General features: G+C 38.0%; 1 protein-coding gene across 2 annotated transcripts in view; it reads left to right on the top strand.

The window, feature by feature from the left end:
• The first annotated feature begins 254 nt into the window (after positions 1-254).
• SYN2 (synapsin II) overlaps positions 255-20,815 on the top strand; it is a 181,893-nt gene continuing 161,332 nt past the window's right edge. For both annotated transcript variants that reach the window (XM_084292741.1, XM_084292740.1), the window contains exon 1: positions 255-688. In XM_084292741.1, the coding sequence (XP_084148867.1) occupies positions 315-688 (374 nt within the window). In that variant the 5' untranslated portion in view covers positions 255-314. The remainder of the gene's footprint in view (positions 689-20,815) is intronic.

Raw genomic sequence — 20,815 nt, 5'->3', positions numbered from 1 at the left:
TGAGGCGGCCGCGCGGCCCCGCTCCTCTCGCGGCTGCCGCCTGGAGGCGGGCGGGAGCGGCGGGCGCGCGCCAGCCGCTGCAGCCGTCGGCCGCGGCGCTGTGGTGAGGGAAGGGACGGGAAGGGAAGGGAAGGGACGCGAAGGCAGCGCCGCCCCCGCCCCGGCCGGCAGTGAGGCTGCGACCGAGCCCGGCTGCGGATCGCACAGCCCCGCCGCGGCGCCCGGCTGCCAGCCAGCCCGCCCGCCCTCGCTCCCTCCCTCCCTCCAGCTCCTCGCTCCTCGCCGCAGCTTCGCCCTCTCTCTCTCCCGGCCAGATGATGAACTTTCTGCGGCGCAGGCTCTCGGACAGCAGCTTCATCGCCAACCTGCCCAATGGCTACATGACCGACCTGCAGCGGCCCGAGCCGCAGCAGCCGCCGCCGCCGCCGCCTCCCTCGGCCTCCTCGGCCCCTGCCTCGGGCTCCCCGGCCGCGGAGCGCCGGCAGCCGCCGCAGTCGGCGCCCCCCCAGCAGCAGCAGCCGCCGCCGCAGCAGCAGTCGGCGGGCAGCAGCTTCTTCAGCTCGCTCTCCAACGCCGTGAAGCAGACGGCGGCCTCGGCCGGGCTGGTGGACCCGTCCTCCGCCGGCTCCTCGGCCGCCGGCAGAAAGTTCAAGCTGCTGCTGGTCATCGACGAGCCGCACACGGACTGGTAGGTGCCCCCCCCCTCCCCGCTGCGGCCCCTGCCCCTCACAGCCCGGCCCCGTCCGCGGGGGCTGCGGGAGCCCCGGGGGGCGCCAGGTGCGGCGCGGACCCCGCCGGGGCAGCCGAGCGTGGAGGCTCCTTCTCCGACAGCAGCCTCGGTAAAACGCGTGCACCGCGCTGCCTAGCGAGATAAACAGCTCGTGTCAGCAGCGGAGGGGGGTCGGGGTCTCTCTGTCGGGGGTTCTGTGCGGATTCACGCTGCTGAGCGGGCTTGTTTTGGTGCGCAGCGCACCGCTGCTGCTGCGGCTCCCGAAATGCGTCTCGGGGTGAAGGTCCTTCGGGAGGCTGCCGACGAGCCCTCAGCCTGTGAATGTCTGCGGCGGGGTTAATTAACTCCGCGGGTTTGGTGCGGGGTGGGTGTTTTGCTTCCACTACAGTCACACGATACGTGCCATTTACAACGCCAGAACTTGTATGTCAACTCATCCCTTCCCGTGCCTGAGTGCTACCAGCAAGAGAGGCTATAGCTTTTCCAGACCCGCTGGTCACGTATGACATCCCTGAACGCTGTGGTTATAGGAAGGGTGCACGTTTAGTAATCATACGCTATCTTATTTCCCGATAACCAGTGTTTACACATCAAGCTGTGAATCATCCTGTTCGGGGTTGCCAATTACAGTATATCGTGTCTTAAAGGTGCCTAAAAATAATACTGAGTAAAACAAGTATGTTGTTACAGCACTGACATCATCCGTAATGGATTGTGGGTCTCTGATTTTATTGTCAGCTTCACAAATTTGTAACCTTACTGTCTAGGCGGACTTAAGCATCTCTGATTTTATACAATTTGCTTTAAAACGGCACTTCAATAAAATACTTGAAACAGAAATTAAAGCCTAATAAAAACAGTGTTGCCTATAGCAAATGTTATTGTTAGCAATGTTACCTGTTATGTTTCTTGTTTGTTTTGAGGTTTTTGTTTGTTTTTGGAAAAGAAAACAAAAACAAAAACATACAAGGTTGTTGTATCTGCCAGACTAAAGAAAGCCTCTGTACCTACGTCATGGAGATGCATCCATGGACACTGCTCACTGCTTTGCAGATACATTTATTTAATATTCTACAGTGAAAATGTTTTTGCTTGGTAAATTAAATAACTCTGTATGTTTGTAACGTCTGTTTCTGGTAACATCTTTCTATAGATACTGAAGCCAGCCTGTGTATTATAATCGTGGCATGTTCTACGTACCTCATAAATGCATCTGATATAAACAGTATTTATCAGCAATAGCAAAGCTTTTAAAGGTCTGTTTTGTGAATGTCACCAACTGCACTTCAGAAATGAGACTAGATGCATTCACAAATATACACAAGGTTACTTCTTGTCCCTGTTTCTTCTTTTTTATTTTTTTTCTTTTTCTTGGTATGTGATGTGGATATGTAGTAGTTCTAGAAAGAACAGTTTATTGTTATTGTGCTGGTACTGGCTCTTTCCCCTCCAAAAAGCTAATCACTTTTTAATTGGGGATTTTAAAATCAGTATTGTAATATAGATGTATGTACTCTAGAAATATATGCAGAAAAGTTTATTCCATATCTTTGGAATTATGGACATCCAGATTGACGTGTACTGAACTGCAGTAGATTTTGTCTATATCATATTTATGAGCAGGCTTGGAAAGTGATTATTAGTGACAATTTGAAAAAATATATTGAAAAATTGGAACTGGCAATAGATAAACTACAATGATCAGATGGCTATCACACCAGCTACCCTGCCTGGCATGATGCATTGACGTACGGTTTAGCAAGATGAGGTATAGAGATCTGCTGTCATGTGATACACTAAAAAAATCCCGTAAATAACAACAACAGCAAAAATTACCAAGTACTCTGGAGTCAAGGTAGATTCATGAGAAACGACTGCAGCTGCTTTGCATTAATCCTGAGAAGAGGATTATATGGTGGGAGTTTTGAGCTGTGTTGTATTTGTCTTCAATTCAAAATGTCCTTTTGGGCAATTGCCTTTGGGTTGCAGTTTAAATAGAAAGAAGAGAATTTCAATCTGGATCGTAATGAAATCCTACTAATTCAGTATCCTCTTTTTAGCAAGCTCCAGAGGATGTATTAAGCACCTTATTTTGTGAGCAAAGGATATAACCCCTTACTTCTAGCATCAAAAGTGCATTTTGCTTCTAGTATATTTTAATTTCTATTAGAGACTCATGCTTGAGGTCTGAGTTTTAATAACCTTTCTAATATCGTTGTTGTTGCTATTGGATGCATATGGGATATTTTACAAATAAATAAATATCTGGTTGTTGCTTGCATTTTTTAATCTTGATCTAGGTGACTTCTTTTATAATTTTCTTGTCTTAACAAGTTTGTCCTTTCACAGGTTTTGAAATTCTCCTTTTTCAGTTTCTTTACTTTTATGGTATAGGATGGGGGAAAAATTGGAAACGTATATGGTACTAATTTGCATGTTTTTACCACACTAGATTGTCTTACTCTTTAAGAAAAGAGAGCAAATGCAGTCATCCTGTCAAACCATTCTCTTTTCTCCAGTGGCACTCAATCAATGGCATGTGAGAGCTGTGAAAAAAGCTTATTTTCTTACAGGTTCTTTGGAAACTTGCAGCTACGTAGATGAGAAAGACCGTTATGGACTTCTAATAAAGACAGCACTGCAAAATAAGCCAAAAGTCTTTGTATCTTTTAGTACCACTACACCTGCCTCAATGACAAGTGAAGGGGAAAAAATGAAAACAGGCTAAAGCTTTCAGTCAACTACCAGAGACAAATCCAAGACAAGCTATCTTCATTGGTTCTGGTTCTCATGGAGTACTTTTCTCTAGTCCCCTTCTACAATAAATGATCCTTTGGTCCAAAGGTGAAAGAAAATAACAATCATTTCCATCAATTATCTCTGAAGTTTTCTCTCATTCTAGACTATCACCATGAAGAAGGGGTGACTTGTAATGCCAACGCTCCTTCAAATGAAACAGCAGTATTCATTCATATGAATGCATTAGAAAGCTCATCTTATTTTGTGGCCCGTTCTTATGCATTTTAATGTCACGTTCTTTTCATCTGCAGCTGTGTATTGAACAGACATTTTTAATACCTTCATTGATGTCCAGAACCCATTCCTGAGTTACCACATCTAGTTGAGAACCTTGCAAAGTAATTAAAATGTAGAAGTAAGTCATTTTGATGGAAAAAACGTATGATTCACAAGCACTTAATGGATCTCTTGGGGAAGGGAAAGCTTCAAGAACCAATTTGATGTTTAATAATCATTTTATATAATAGACTTCAACCTGATCATTTTATAGATTTAGGTATGTGTTGATATTTTTATAAATGGAAGAGACTGAGAAGTAAAATCATTTGCTCAAGGTCATCCAAGAGCCTAGTGACAGAGCTGAAACAAAATTTCGGTATTTTGCTTAGCCTGTTCTTTTAATTCTTCTTTTCTAGCTGTTGGTCTGCAGTAAGTGCCCCAAGCTCCCAGCTAGCTACATTTATTTAAAAATGCGTATAATTTTCTCAGGAGATAACCATTTTGTTCTGTGTACGAAATGTACTGAATATTTAGTGCTGTACAAGCAATTGATTAGCGGGTGTACATCAGTGGCGAGGTGCCAAAATGTGCACATAGAGTATTCTCCTTATTGAAAGCTTATGTGTAGTATTTAGAAAGCTGTTTCAATATTGAAAAGAAAGTACTGGTTGGTTGCTCTCATGCTTTAAAGATTAAATGTAAGACTCGCTGGCTGTTAACGATGAAACTATAAAAAGAATCAGATGGAAAAAATGTGTTCCTATTTTTTTAAGCACAAATCTCATTGGAGGTATCAGTACTGCCACCCCTGATAATTGTGCATTTCCTATAATGTTTACTGCTTTCGTAGTTACTTATCTTTAGATAGGCGCAGAAGATCATTTCCAAATGGCTGGTACAAATCTTGTGTGAACAGAAAGCTTTCTATTTTAAAACTACTGAATTATTTATGGGCAAACATTGCTCATCATAATGTTTTTAGTTTGAAAGCATTGTCTTAGTGCAGAAAGTCACTTGTTTATGGTACAAAAATTTACTCAAGTGAGTAGAATGAGGTTTTTGTTTGTTTGTTTTTCCTATTTTCCAGGCAACTAGAAGGAGGAAAATAGTTGTACTCAATTATATGTACAGAGTTGTTGTGTATAAGGGTAACTGCCAAATAACTTACATGCTACAATGAAGTTTTATTTATTTATTTAATTCCTGTAGGGTTGGTTCAATTATGCATAACCAATTAGGTTATGAATATTTCCTGAATGAACTTGAACTAGAATTAGAATTCATTTTACTTGGTAGTAACATGTTGATTTAGTAACTGCACTATTTCTTGCATTCAGTGCAAGTCTTCTGTTAGCAAGTTTTCTAGTTTGGGAAGGTGTCACTTAGATTTTAGCAACAAGGGCAACTGCTTTGCCAGAGGTCTAGGTTATCTTCTGGGTAGCAGCAGGATGATACTCTGTAGAAGGAGCTCTTGCTAGCCTCCTGGCATTGCAAGGCACAGTGCTACTCGTATAACATATAAAGACACCATATGAAGTGGGGAGGAAAGCCCGGGACATGGACAAGCTGTGTAAGCAGTAGTGATTATGCAGAGTCTCTTAGAACTCATCTAGGGGCTGAAGGTGAGAAGCTTTTGAAAGCTGGCCAAGGAAGGGACTACTGTGTTGCAGAGGTATAGGGAGACTGATTTTTAGAAAGGTGTGAGAATCGCTAAATGTAGATATGTGCCTTCAGGCAATGAGTATACAGTGAAGGTAATCTTACCAGTATATGTATTTTATATAGGAAGAAAGACAATAGAATAGAAGTTACTTTTATTACTTTAAAATATTAATTAAGAACTGCTGTGCTTTTTGCAACAAGAAACTCTTAATACCTGGAAAAGCAACTTTTCTTTGGCGTAGTGCTCTAACTGTCTTGCAAGGAGGAAACAGGTTCCTTCATCCCCTGAAATTTAGCAACATTGATAAAGATTTTACCTTTTTTTTTCTCTTTAATTGTTGCTTCATATGACTTCGTGTTTTGAAGTGATCTTTGTGAGGAGGTTCATCTGAATCTTAAAAAGTTGGTCATGTGGCAATCTAATTACAGTTATGGCCTTTGGACTAAATTCCTAGTCCTCTAAAAAGGGGATGGCAACCAGATGTTAAGTGAAGTCAATATGTGCTTAGGCAGCTTTCTACAACCAGGTAATAAGACCAGTACTACTTCCCACTACATTCTGAAGTTTTTAGGTTGGATATTAGGAAAACTTCTTTACTGAAAGGGTTGTTAGGCATTGGAGGGGGCTGCCCAGGGATGTGCTTGAGTCACCATCCCTGGAGGTCTTTAAAGATGTTTAGATTTAGAACTTAGTGATATGGTTTAGTGGAGGACTTGTAAGTGTTAGGTCAGAGGTTGGACTCGGTGATCTTGGAGGTCTCTTCCAACTAGACAATTCTGTGATTTTTAACTCTACATTAAGGCTCTGCATTTTGCAATCAAAATAGCATCATTAATAACAAAAAGATGGAGGCATAAGCAAGGGTTACTGTGAGCACAAGCAGCACACCTCTGCTGGCTGGGAGGACAGATGGGCACAGATTATACAACTTAAGTTGTTTCAAAAAATTTTATTTTGAACTCTCTCTCCTCATTAGATGTGAACAACTGAATCTGTTCGTCTGTTTGTTTTTACCGAAGGGGTAAAAGTATAGCCCAATGAGCATTGTTAATTGGTCTTTGTCCTCCCCCCACTCCCCTATATATATATATAGGGGAGTTATATATATATATATATATATATATATGGGAGTTATATATTTATTATATATATATATATAATATATATAATGTGTGCTGGGCAAGAACATGAGAACAAAGATATGCACCTGCACTAACTGAAGTGCATCATGTAATATGTTAACAAATCTGAATTTGTAGTATACAGCAATCCCATGCAAGTTGTATTTCAGCTCTATACTCTGAAATGGCCACTGATACCATTCTCCACCAGACAACGTGTGTACTAGTATTTGAAGATAATGTAAGAAAAGATTCCAGAGGGTTTTCAGTTTATCTACAGTTCTGTCATGTGTAATACTTGGATGCTTTGCTTTAGTATAAATAGTAAAACACAGTACATGATGGAGATTGCCTTGTTGACAAGATATTAAAAAAAAAAAAAAAAAAAAAAAGACCAAAAAAACCCCAAAACAAAGCTCTTACTGGGAAACGCTTTTGTCTTCCAAAATGTGTGTTTCTCTGTCTAAACAAGCTCTTTAATGTTGTAATGTTATTTCTTAATGTGCATGAGATGCTGATTAGAAATTTAGACATTTTTCTCCCTGTGTGCTCAGAATCTTAGTGAACCTATTTTTAGTCTCTAAAGAGACCACCAAACATTTCTGAAACTTAATGAAACCTACAATGATGTGTTTAGCTCCATAAGTGATTTTCAAAAAAAAAAATCTATTTGCTGATGTTTCCTTCTAACGTTTCTGTTAATGGAAAAGAAATGGAAAAACTGGCAAGTAAGTAACTAATTGTTTTCAGGTAGGTATAATTCAAAGCTACAAGATTGAAGTGGGAGATAATAGCTTTTAGGACTTTACACTTAAGTCAAATAATAAATTCTGCTATGATTCAGAACTTTAAAATTTACCAGTGGCAAATAAAGATCATTTATTGAAACAGGAACAGCATGAAAGAAAAATTATTCAAAAACATTATTAGATTTCTTACTGATCCTCTTGAAAAGTGAAATGTGTCTAGAGGACTCTATATTTTGAGTTGTTTCTGTTTTAAACAAGTATTATTCTGTAAACAATGTAGGACATCATGACTGTACACATTTTTGTTGAAATCATGTTTCTCCAAAAGACTGATGCTAAATATTCTAATTATCAATATATTCTTCATGTAATTACTTCAGTGTCTGCATTTTTAGTACTCAATTCTTAATAGGACAATGAGACAGTTACTTACAGATCAGTTACTCTGATCATCCTCTTCAAGTTTATCAACTTTAGTTCTTCAGCCAGCCTGCCCACTGTGAATGCTCTAAACTACAGAAATGGGTTTTTAATATAATTTAAGTAGATGATTTAGATTTTTATGTTTGTATATAAGATATACCACAACCTGAATTAAAAAAAAAAAAGAAAAAAAAAAAGGAAAAAAAAAAAAGGTAAGACTTTAGTGAAAAGTTGTGTTTGAGTACAAAGTTGTGCCTGAAGAGGAAAACTACAAATATAGAAGGTTGTATTTGGTTACAGAACCTCTGAAGAAGTTTTCTAGACTTGGCTGGATGAAAACTGCTGGATGAAAGGGTAAATACAAGTAGGTAAAGTAGTTATAAAGAACTGAAAATAGTAAAATGGCAAGGAGAACCATATTGTAGATTTCAAAAAGAGAGGTAATAAATTATGAAGTAAATATTACCTGAAATAATGATATTGCTTCCAATGATGAGAGGCTGTGATATGACTTTACAAATGTCGTAAGCTGGAGGTCAACGTTATAGCATGGTCTAGAATGTAAAATATTTGCTTGATAGCACTGCTTCATTTGCTAATTAAGCAGCTTTATCTGCGCTGAGTCAAACTCACTTCTCAGAAGAAAGCAGTGCACTTTTAGACAGCCAGCTGGAGCAGAGGGAGAGTGGGTATTCATGATAACATGAACTGTAGACTAATTTGAGATTTTGCAAAAAATGGAAAGACTGTTTTCTTTTCTCTATTTTACAATACCCACTTTTACCACAAGTGTGTCCCTGCCTGGCTGACACAGAAATATTCATAAGCTGTGTTGATGAATTCTCTGATTCCTAACAAAAAATTGGTGACTAATGTCACTGGTGTTCATATATTTGCAAGCAAAAGCTATATGAATGATAATTCAGAAGATGCAGTCTTATAAAGAACCTTCTTATTCAGAAGATGCAGTCTTATAAAGAACAAGACGAAGCTGGTGAGGGACCTGAAGAACAAGGCTTACGAGGAGCGGCTGAGGGAGCTGGGCTTGTTCAGCCTGGAGAAGAGGAGGCTCAGGGGTGACCTTATTGCTCTCTACAGGTACCTTAAAGGAGGCTGTAGTGAGGTGGGGGTTGGCCTGTTCTCCCATGTGCCTGGTGACAGGACGAGGGGGAATGGGCTAAAGTTGTGCCAGGGGAGTTTTAGGTTGGATCTTAGGAAGAACATCTTTACCAAAAGGGTTGTTAGACATTGGAACAGGCTGCCCAGGGAAGTGGTGGAGTCACCACCCCTGGAGGTCTTTAAAAGACGTTTAGATGTAGAGCTTAGGGATATGGTTTAGTGGGGACTGTTAGCGTTAGGTCAGAGGTTGGGCTTGATGATCTTGAGGTCTCTTCCAACCTAGAAATTCTGTGATTCTGTGAAATTTAAAGTGGGTCTTCCTGGTTTTCCTACAGACCAACCTGGGACCTTTTTCATCTGATTCTACTGCTGCTAGAGCATGCTTTGTAAAGATAGGAGTATTAGATTTGCTAACTTGTTGCTTTTAGTAATGAGCTACTGCTTTTACAAATCTGCTACTGTTAGCTCCTTTGAACACTTTTGGTAATTTTGCAGCAGTGGAACTTGCAGCTGTTCCATTTGATATTGCTCTGGGGGGGTCTCTTTAATGTGCACAGGAGGATCTTGGAAGAGGGTGCTGATTTTCAGGGCAGAACAACATCTGAAGCAGAACAGGATTGGCCCTCAAGCTGTACCTAAGGCTGGGTATTTTGGTGTGAGCAGTGTCAGGCAGTAATGTGAGATATCCAGGGCTTGCGTTGTGATTGTGGTTGCCTGTCAGCAAGGGGGCTGGCAGGGCGGGTTAGCTGATCAAGGCTATCAGAGGGTATCTGCTTACTCTATTCCTTCTTGAATTAAAAACATTGGCAGAAGTGGGATTCATTTTATGGAAGGATCCAGTGGATAGTGCTGAAGAAGATGGAACTTCCATTTTTGAAGACTGTTCCTTTGCCCCCCCCCCCCAAATTGTCTTCATCTTTCTTCCAGTGTGCCAGTGACTGAAGAAGATGATCCATGGGGTGTCACTTAAATTGTTTAAGGTTGTTACTTAAGTGCAGCTGGGAATGGGTGAGAATGATGTTCTCTTTACTATTTTCACCTCTGAACATGTGCGTTTGGACTCAGCTCTTTTTTTTTTTTTTTTTTTTTTTTTTGTAAATTGCTGCATTCTCCTGCTGCTATGAGAGTGGCAGAATTCAGGCTCTTTCTTCCCTCTGTGGACATTAGGACTTAGTCCCAGCCTGTGCAGAGAGAGGTGTAAGCATACTTTCCCTGTTTTCGTAAAACAAACAAATACTGTGTAATGCTTGGTGCCTAATGGGGTGTGATCACCCCTTTTTCACCTCTAATGAAATAGATAGGAAGAATAAAAATGTTGTGTGCCACCATCAGCCAGTCTGGTGCCAGAAATTGCAACAAAAGACAGTTTGGGTACAGTCCCTGCAATGCACCAACCCCCCCCACTATCGATCCTCAGAACATGACTTTTTTTTTGAGGTGTGAAGAGATTCTGTCCTGGAAGGAAATGGATTTTTATGTTCTCCTTCTCATTGCAGGAACACACTGGCAAGTTCAATGGGTCCCATTTCTTCTCCGAAATCTCAAGAATGTAGGCTCCTGCATTCGTGTTTTCTTATTTTTGTTTTTCTTACCAGTCATATTTCAGTCTTATAATTGACTCAGTGTTTTGAAAGGCATAGTTTATGTTTGTACATTGCACTCCTCACCCCTCACCTCCCTCCTATGTAACGTATCGGGAAATCTTTTTTTTTTTTTTTTTTTGTGTGTATGTGTTATGTATCTGTTCTAAGGGAGGGAAGAAGATGGTCTAACCATTAAAATGAGTTTCTGAAATGACTGTTCCATTTTGATGCTGCCTGAGTTACCATTAGATCTATGATCTTATATCCCAACTGGATTGATTGATAAAAGGAGTTAAATAATAATAAAATAAATAAATAAATTTGAAAGTGCACACACTACTTTGAATTTTTATAAGGTGATGAAAGTAATTTTAAAAATATTTTAATCTGTACTTCAGATGAAGTGTTTTAAATAGCTTAATTTTGTTTTAAAGGATCCACATGCAATGATTTGAAATAAAATAATAGATTTTTAAATTAAGTATGCCAATTTACAGATTCTGGTCCTTAAAAACAAGTTTTAAGATCTTGCCTTTACAGAAATGGAGCAAATGTAAGTAAGCAAGCATTAGGGAATCTGTCAGTGAACAGATATGATTTTTTTTTTTCTTTAAAATAGGTACAGTTTCCTAATGAGTACTTAAAACTGTAATAGGAAGTTGTTTCCACTGCTCGTAGTGAAGAAAACTCATTACATCCATTAAGAACTGTAGTAACAAAATGTTGTGTAATGCATTTTTAAAAAGTGAATCGACATGATCTGAACAGCAACAGAACAGGGACACAGTAAAGGCTAAGTAGAGACTTGGTTTTATTTTATTAGGCATGGCAGTAGTCGTCCTTTATAGCTGATTTATGCTTTGTTTTCAGAGTGGGGCACTCACTTTCTGACAGGCTACTGATAAATCTTTATTGCTAGACTAACCTTTAGGCTTCTGGATTTCTGAGTTAAGCCAATTTGTCTCATTTTGTATGCAGCTCTTGTTTATTTGTTAAATAGGCATGATTAGAATAGGGGAGCATGCTTTTATGTAATTTCAAATTGAATATAAACAATCATTAAGTAAATATCAGCAATGTGTGCTGTTTCTTGGAAAACTGTTGCAGATAATTAGTTTAGTTTTTGCTGAGAGTGTGAGTGCAGAAAAGACATGAGTAAAACTTGTGGCACAGGTAGTAGTAAAATCCAAGTTACACTTGCGTGTAGATGTGTCCAGGAACCAAAGTGTTTGTATCCCTGTAACTTTCTGAGTAGGTGTTTCAGAATGGAGCACAAGTTGAGATACTCTTTCACAGAATCACAGAATTTCTAGGTTGGAAGAGACCTCAAGATCATCAAGTCCAACTTCTGACCTAACGCTAACAGTCCCCACTAAACCATATCCCTAAGCTCTACATCTAAACATCTTTTGAAGACTTCCAGGGATGGTGACTCCACCACTTCCCTGGGCAGCCTGTTCCAATGCCTCACAACCCTTTCAGTGAAGAAGTTCTTCCTAACATCTAACCTAAAACTCCCCTGGCGCAACTTAAGCCCATTCCCCCTCGTCCTGTCACCAGGCACGTGGGAGAACAGAGCAACCCCCACCTCACTACAGCCTCCTTTAATGTACTTATAAAGAGCGATAAGGTCACCCCTGAGCCTCCTCTTCTCCAGGCTGAACAAGCCCAGCTCCCTCAGCCGCTCCTCGTAGGACTTGTTCTCCAGGCCCCTTACCAGCTTCGTCGCCCTTCTCTGCACCCGCTCAAGTACCTCCATGTCCTTCTTGTAGCGAGGGGCCCAAAACTGAACACAGTACTCGAGGTGCGGCCTCACCAGAGCCGAGTACAGGGGGACGATCACCTCCCTAGCCCTGCTGGTCACGCTGTTCCTGATACAAGCCAGGATGCCGTTGGCCTTCTTGGCCACCTGAGCACACTGCTGGCTCATATTCAGCCGACTATCCACCATCACTCCCAGGTCCTTCTCTGCCTGGCAGCTCTCCAACCATTCCTCTCCCAGCCTGTAGCTCTGCTTGGGGTTATTGCGCCCCAGGTGCAGGACCCGGCACTTGGCCTTGTTGAACTTCATGCAGTTGACCTCAGCCCATCGGTGCAGCCTATCCAGATCCTCCTGCAGAGCTTTCCTACCCTCAAGCAGATCGACACACGCACCTAACTTGGTGTCATCTGCGATCTTACTGAGGGTGCACTCGATGCCCTCGTCCAGATCATCGATGAAGATATTAAAGAGGACCGGCCCCAGCACTGAGCCCTGGGGGATGCCACTAGTGACCAGCCTCCAACTGGACTTGACTCCATTCACCACGACTCTTTGCGCCCGGCTATCCAGCCAGTTTCTAACCCAACGAAGCGTGCGCCAGTCCAAGCCAAGAGCAGCCAGTTTCTTGAGGAGAATGCTGTGGGAGACGGTGTCAAAAGCCTTGCTGAAGTCAAGGTAGACCACATCCACAGCCTTTCCCTCGTCCACCCAGCGTGTCACTTTGTCATAGAAGGAGATCAGGTTTGTCAAGCAGGATCTGCCTTTCATAAACCCATGCTGACTGGGCCTGATCGCCTGCTTGCCCTGCAAGTGCTGCGTGATGACTCTCAGGAGGATCTGCTCCATGAGCTTCCCTGGCAGTGAGGTCAAACTGACAGGCCTGTAGTTTCCCGGGTCTGCCCTCCGGCCCTTCTTGTAGATGGGCGTCACACCTTTCCATGCACATCTGAAAATACAGCGGTTCCCTGGTCCAAGAAGTGCCCTGTCATTCTTTCTGTGTTATGGCTTCCAATTAAGGTGATTATAAGTCATCAAAATTGCTTTAAGAGTATTGTGCGAGCATTATGAAGTGTGTGTGTGCACAAATAGATATGTGTATAGATAGGTATGCACACTTCAAAAAAAAAAAAAATTTTCACTAGCAGATAGTATTTCTGTAGTCATAATTCTGTCATTCTGGTACTATTGGGGTGCACTGGAATAAATAGAGGCTCTTCCATTATGCCACTGGTTAGAAAGGTTACCTGCAAAATCTCTTCTATTGGTTGTAATGATAGAAAGCATGAGTATTAGAGATTCAGTATTTTGTGTGAGGTTATACTCTACTTAAATTCTTTCAGTTGATCCCTATTTTAGAATTTCCATGCTGGCTTGTTTCCCTACTAAGGAAGATATGTCCAAGTATAAACTACCAACAGCTCAACATACAAGAGGGTCAGATTAGTATTCTTGGCAGTAGTAATATTTTAGAGAAGTTTAGAGCAAGACTAATATTAATTACAATTAATGTATATTGAGATTTACATTATCTTTGTTAAAATAAATTCCACTAGGTTGGTCTTTGTTCTTGAAATGGGTAGGTAGGAGGACAGACTGCAGGTCTGTTCTTGGATTGGTGAGGATCTTACAACTGTCTTTTTCAACATAAGTCCTATGGTGCTTGTCTAGGCTTTTTTGTTAGAAGTCCTTTCCAGAAAGTTAGGCAGCTTATTAAAGTGGTTGATTTTTTGTTGTTGTTGTTTGTTTGCACTTTTTTTTTTTCTCTGCAGAGTAGCACGACCCATTAGAAAGTACACATTTGAAGTCTCCAAATCCTTGGCTGTTAGGTGGCATATTGAATACATATCAGGTACCAAGTAGCTTTCAGAGTAAAATGCTACTACAGAGCAAAATGGGATATTCCTGTGTGATTGATTTTGAAGCTGAGTTGTCCAAGTCCCTTGGTTGTAGTGCCCATATATTTCAATTACAGTAGCCTGGAAGGCTGATGATATAGAATAAACACATTAGAGACTGTTATTCTGAAATGCAGGCGGTATGTAATTTTATGTTGTAATTACAGTTAAATCTCTGTTTTCTGGTATGCCATCTTTGAGGTGGGTTGATAATCAGGATAATGTAGGCTTATTCTAGAGCTTTTGTTAGGCATTTCTCATTTGGATGATTTAGAACAATACACTTACGATGTTTTCTGTGGAGTAGAATTCCAGTATTGGTTTCAGCCTTTGAAAAAAACATATGGCAAACTGCTGTCTGTCAGTCAAGATGGCATGAAGACTTCATGCATATAGCTGCTTAACAAACACCAGTGTGAAGCATATCACTTCATTTAAATGCTCCTTTACAGTTTCTTAATTTTGAAATGAAATTTGAAGGGAAGTGAATCTGATTTGTACTGAGAAAATATTTTCAAAGGACAGAACAATAATTCTAAAAGACACAATCATAACTTTTCAAATAAGTTACCAGGACTGTTTGCACCTAGACCTCCTATCTCAGGCAACAGTGTTTATAAGTGTTATGTAAAATTTTACATTGCTTTGACTGGCCTTTTTTCCCCCTAATTCTTTGATAAAAGACTTGAAATAATTCTAAGAATCTTAGCGATAATGTATTTGTCATGTTCTTAGTGCTAGGGTTTTTGTTCAGAATAGCTGAGATAATCTAACATCATATATTAGGTCGTCTGCAGTATCCAATTTTTGTGAACACAAAATTATTTTTATAATTAATAAGTATATTTATTTGCATAAAATGTTATGTAAATATGTATGTCCATGCATGAGGAGTCATAAAGTGGTCTTATTGCAGAGAGTAATAAATGTAGAGCCACCTCTCAGGAAGTGAGAGGTACTCACTGTCACCTTGTTTGGCAGTTTGTCTAGATGTTAAATTGACAACCAATACTTGAATCCTGTTCAGTGGCATAGAAAAGATCTGCGTTGGTGTTTTGTTTGTTTGTATGTTTTTTAGGTATGTCATCATAGCACTTTTGCAAATACATAAATAGTGGAATCCTTATATAGAATTTTATCATATTATTAAAACAAGTAAACATTTACTAACTTTTCATGCTGTGTCATTGATAAGACTGTTGGTTTTTAAAATCTGGAGCTTGGACAGTCAGTGAATTAGATACTGTCATCATCCTATTAATATAACTGGCAGTATTAGAATGTATGATGGCAACAGAAAATTATTTAAAAAAAATTATAGAAGCAAAAAGGAAAATTTGAGTAAGCAAAAGACATCTTTAAAAGAGTCAGTATTCTTACCACATGTTAGAATATGTGCGCTGCAGAATTTTTGATTTATTAATAAGCTCTCTATTTTGAAAAAGTATTATGATAGAATGCATATTTTTGTGTTTCTTGAATTAATATATTTTTTTTCAAATAGTTTGTTAATAAATGATTTGGAAATTCTTAAACTCTAGACACCCTACTTCTAGAAGAGAAAATTTTCAGTTTGAGAACTTTAGCAAGTAACTTTCATGGTGGAAAATAGGATTATGTGCAATAGATACATCAAAGTAAAAGATGTTAATCAGCAAAACCAATTTGTTTTAATGTCTAACTGTTTAAAGTTAACATCTTTGCTGCATCTGCATTTAGATGTTGTAACAGATAATAAAGTTATCTATAAAGTGGATTTCATTTTATTTACCACGAAGAGAGGGCTTAAAGTGCACCCATGTAAGCATGTACATATGTATGTCTCTTTCTGCAGTAAATCAGGGTTAATTTTTCTGAAAGAGCTGTCCAGGTTATAAAACTGTTCTTCATTTCAAGGACAAAGTCTTTTGATTTGTCTGAAATATACCCTGAAAACTCAGGGTAAATATCCATGCATGTGAAACTAGTAGCAGTTCAAGTATGCAAATGGGAAAAAAGATTAGAAAGAGCTTGGATCAGATGGTTAAAATTATAAAAATGCATCCATCATCCATATACTTTAAAAAAAAAAAAAAAAAGGTACCAATAGCCAGGACCAGCCCATATAGATCTTTTTATTCTACTCAAATGGAATAGTGTGTTTTGTTTTGTTGTTTCCATTCACACTCAAATTAAACCAAGTTAGTGATGCACATTTGCTGTCTTTTACAATCCTCTTTGTCAGCTGTCTCCATTAATAATGCTAAATATATTTTGAGGTCATTGTGTAGTTGGTTAGCTTAACTATGTTGAGAAAAATTACAGCAAACTTCTAGAACTGTTTAAAATCTGAAAATGTTATTTAATAATGTGTTGAAGTTTGCTTTGGTTTCACTTGAACGCTATTGAAATTGTTTAGAAAGGGTGAAGAGGAAAACTCAAATTACCTGTATATTTCATGTTGTCTTTTTTTATTAACCAGTTCTTATTTGACCTTTGTGTTGAAACCTAAATGGAACATTTAGCATGAAATTACCATGGAGGTTTGCAACTGACAATGAAAGGTATAAATTACTAATTAGGTATGGAACGACATAACAAATCCTATGTTTATTTGTTCTTGTAATTTTTCCATGTGAGCAGCTAAGTATCTGCAAATGTCACCAATGACAATGGCTTTTTGGAAAAATAGTATGAGTAGTCATAAAATTTTTACTAGTTGCTACTACTCAAAAGTTCTATTTCAAAGCACTTCTTAGGGATCAGTTGATTTTTCTGGAAAGCTCATGACTTTGTCTTTTTTTTTTTTTAATTTTTTAATAGGAGAATTTAATGACATGTTTGTTATAAATTTCTACATTAAGAGATGAAGGTAAATGTGCAAAAAATATAAATAAATTCAGATATCTTTCAAGAAAAAATAAATATTTACTAGACTAAATTTATAGAAGTCAATATTGTGGTGTTGCATGTTCAGTGTACCTCTGTGGCTAAGGAGAGCTCTGTTCAGATGATTATGTTGACATTGAATCAATCAATTCAAGCAATCAACTGTGGTGTCTTATGTTGCGAAACATTACATTATTTTTTTTCCTTGAGTTCTCAGATGGAAAATTTAGAAGTTAGTGTAAATTTCTATATGAATATTTCATGTCAGAATGTACAGTGACACAATTCTTAGTGTACATTTAAAATAGTTACCTACAAATAAAATATTTGCCATTATTCAAACATATTTTCTCAGAAGTACCTTTCTGATGCCTAAATAAAGCATCCATATAGCTAATGTAGGTATTGCTTTGTTTGTTCGTTTTTTTTTTTTTTTTTTTTTTTTTTTTTTTGAACTCTTCTCTCCATTATTTTGGTAGGGTAAATATGTGTTTGACTTGTGCCTTTTTCTCTTTGAGAAGTTGTACATCTCTATATATAGTAGTAACAACAAAAAAAAAGGGAAAATGTATATGCATCAGATGTATATTGTTGCATATGTACATCAAATGATGGAGACTTCCAATCTGATTGTTCCTTAGCCATTGATAGATGGTTTCTTTGCCAGAATTTCTCTCTACTAGAATAATGGTCATTACATTTTCTTAATTTCTGTTGTCTGCTAAAAGCTTATTATGAATAGCATTATAAATATGATGGTTAGACCAAAAAAATCAAATAAAATGGAAATTAAAAACTATTTGAACAGCTGCAAGCTGTTTCCTCTGCTTACTTGTGGTTCTCCCATTTATTTTGATACGCACACTTATGACAAAGCAAAGTTTGCCCCATTACACATTTCTTGAGGGCTTATTTTTACTTCCTCCACTCCCAGTCTTATATGGAGTGTTTGGTTTTGATCAATCAACTCTTAGTTATTAGATGTACTCAGCTTGTTGAAAAGGCATATAGCTAACTTGCTTCATGAAATAGAATTAATTGTCCTTTGTCCATTTGTAATAACTGATTTAAAAATTCTCAGAACTGCCTGCTGATGTACTCTGTATTATTGACATGTTGAAATAAGTTCGGTACCGGAGTAATTTATTTTTTTGACATATATTTAAACTACAATATCGCTTGCATTTAGGTTGTCATAATGCAGAATGCTTGCTGTTTGTGTGAAATTACTTTTTCCTTGCTTAAGAAATGTTATCAAAGCAAGTTAGAAGTACTAGAGCTTTTACTTCATTAGAATATTCATTCATAAGAATGTATTTTTAACTCACAGTTGGGTTTCCCTCTATCCCAGCATCCAATCCCACTGTAAGGCTGAAATTACTTGCTAGATTTCCTATGATCTTCTTAGTGTTTAAAAAAATAATAATTTTATTTGTGTAGTATTTGCATGTGAAGCAAAGTTTAAATTAAGTACTAGGAAGCATCTTATAGTTTCGGTAATAAAGAAGACCTTTAGTGCTCTAATTGCTAATGTAGGAGCAAACTACTGTAGGAGCAAACATTCTACATTCTGATCAACTGACTTACAAATGCAGTTTGAAGGATATTGGAACCATACTTTCATAACAACTCTTTATACATTTTATACCCTTTTTATCTGTACATTTTTAGCATCTCAGCATTTTACATAGAATAAGCAAGTACTAATTTTTTAAAGTGTACTGCAGGATACTCATGAAGAAGTAACATAAATCAGTTGTCTCAAATTCTTCATCTGACTCCTGATTTTGTTTAAAGACAGAATAATATGCAAGATGTAATTACACTCATATAAGTTGCTTATTATATTTTGCAACTAAGAACATGAATTAGAGCAGAAGCTCTGCTGGCAGACAGGGAAGAATGTATTGTACACGCTATTCACCTTTGAAAATTTTTTATTATTTTTATTTTTTTTTAAATCAAAAAAAACAGTTGTTACTGGAGTTTGATTTGTAAGACAGTGTTAGAAATTACAAAACAATTCAGGAACAGGATGAATTTATCAGCTTTGAGGTAAGGCTTCCCTACTACAAGGATGAGCAGAATAGAAATATGGTAATTATTGCCATTGATCATGCGTTGGCCTAGAAAATGGCTGAAAAATAGCTGCAGTGTTTCCAATAGTTACAGAAGCTGCAGGTAACCCCATATTCTCCTTTTTATTTTCTTACAAGTCAGGAATGCTTGTGGTGATTAGATGTAGAAAACTCTGAAATTTCAGAATTCTTAAAATTTTGTAGTAAAGAAATACCCTGCTCGGGCAAGAAAATTAATCAAATGAAGCATGTGGACTTAAATCCTAGTCAGAACTGCCTGCATCATTGAGCCATGTTGCCCAAGAAGTACATACAGAATGAAGAATAGCACAGATAACCATATGTATGCTAAGCATATTATATATGTAAAATAAGCATAGGTATGCAATTTTGCTAATGAAAATAAAAGCCATAGTGAATTACCAAGACTGGAAATTAGAAACTGGAACATAGACCACAGTAAAGATGGGTCCTTTTTGCAAACCTGCGCTGAATTCTGCTCAGTTGTTGCCTGGCCAGATATAAAGCCAGCGTGTGTGTACTTCCCTGTGCCGTAATGGCATTTTATTTTTGTGTGTGTGTGTTCTGGGGCTCTGTCTTTTATAGTAGTCTATTGTAGGTCATGTACAATAGCCTGTTTGAGGGAAAGAAGGCTGGTAAATTTCACTCAGTAATAAAGTAGAAAAAAATGCAGTCTACTTTAAAACACAGTAATACCTGGGAATGTAAGAAAATGAAGAAATTGCAGTCTACATTCATTCAAAAACTCTCAGTGGAATTCTGTTTATTCCAAGAACTAGGTATACGTGTTTTATATTTCGTTGTGAAAATAAAGTAGCGAGTATTTTTTAAATGCTTCTTTAACTTCCTGTTTATGTACTTAGGTTGATTTTTAGTAGATTATTTTTCATAAATTAAATATTTGTGGAATAAAGCGGCCCAATACAAAACAGAGGAACTTAAAATGAACCAAAAAATTCAGTTTCTGCATTGAATTATTGTTTACCATTATTTCTTTACTGCTTTTCAAACAGTTCTATAACGAGTAGTAAAGCATATTTATCCCTATGGGAGTCTTGCAAACTTAGAATTAAATTCGTAAATACTAACAGAGTTTTCAGCTAAGCAATGAGGTTTGTCTGGCATTCCGCATGCTGACTGTCTTGAAATATTGAGAGTCTTTGGGTAACAGAGTATACTTTACTAATTTGATTTTTTTCTTTAAATAATGCCCCTTTTTTTTTTTTTTTTTTTTTTTTTGGTAATAATGATATAATATATGCTGTTCTGAACCTGCCTTTGGAGTTTTTTCATTCAATTTCATTGTCATTTGACAGTGGTTGCAGGAAAGGTGACATTGACCTTCTGCCAGCTGATGGACAGCAAAGACTAAAAATTTTCATTTGTATCAAATAAATGGATCAAATTTCCTACATTTCTGAAGTAGATACTACTGCAAGCAATTATGTCATAAGAAATTTGGTGTTTGAATCTCTCTTCTGAATTTCCAGGACTGCTTAAGACTTTGATGTAATATATATATGTGTGTGTGTGTATGTATATATATATATTTATGTATTATATACAATATATATTATGTATATTATATATACATATAATATTGCGCATATTTGTACCTTATAAAAAACTAACTTGAGTACAATAGAAATGGCTTATATTTTTAAAAATATATGTAATTTTTTGTATGAAATTAATGGACCTCGAAGTTTCCACCAAATTTTAATGGAGGCGTATTTTGTTTCACCTTAAGATTTCAGTGAAATTTTTACTAGATATTGGGAGGAA

This window comes from Netta rufina (genome assembly GCF_964035555.1).
Source record: "Netta rufina genome assembly, chromosome: 10".
Taxonomy (NCBI): domain Eukaryota; kingdom Metazoa; phylum Chordata; class Aves; order Anseriformes; family Anatidae; genus Netta; species Netta rufina.
The sequence above is the reverse complement of the archived record's forward strand: the minus strand, read 5'-3'. Positions and strand labels throughout refer to the sequence as shown.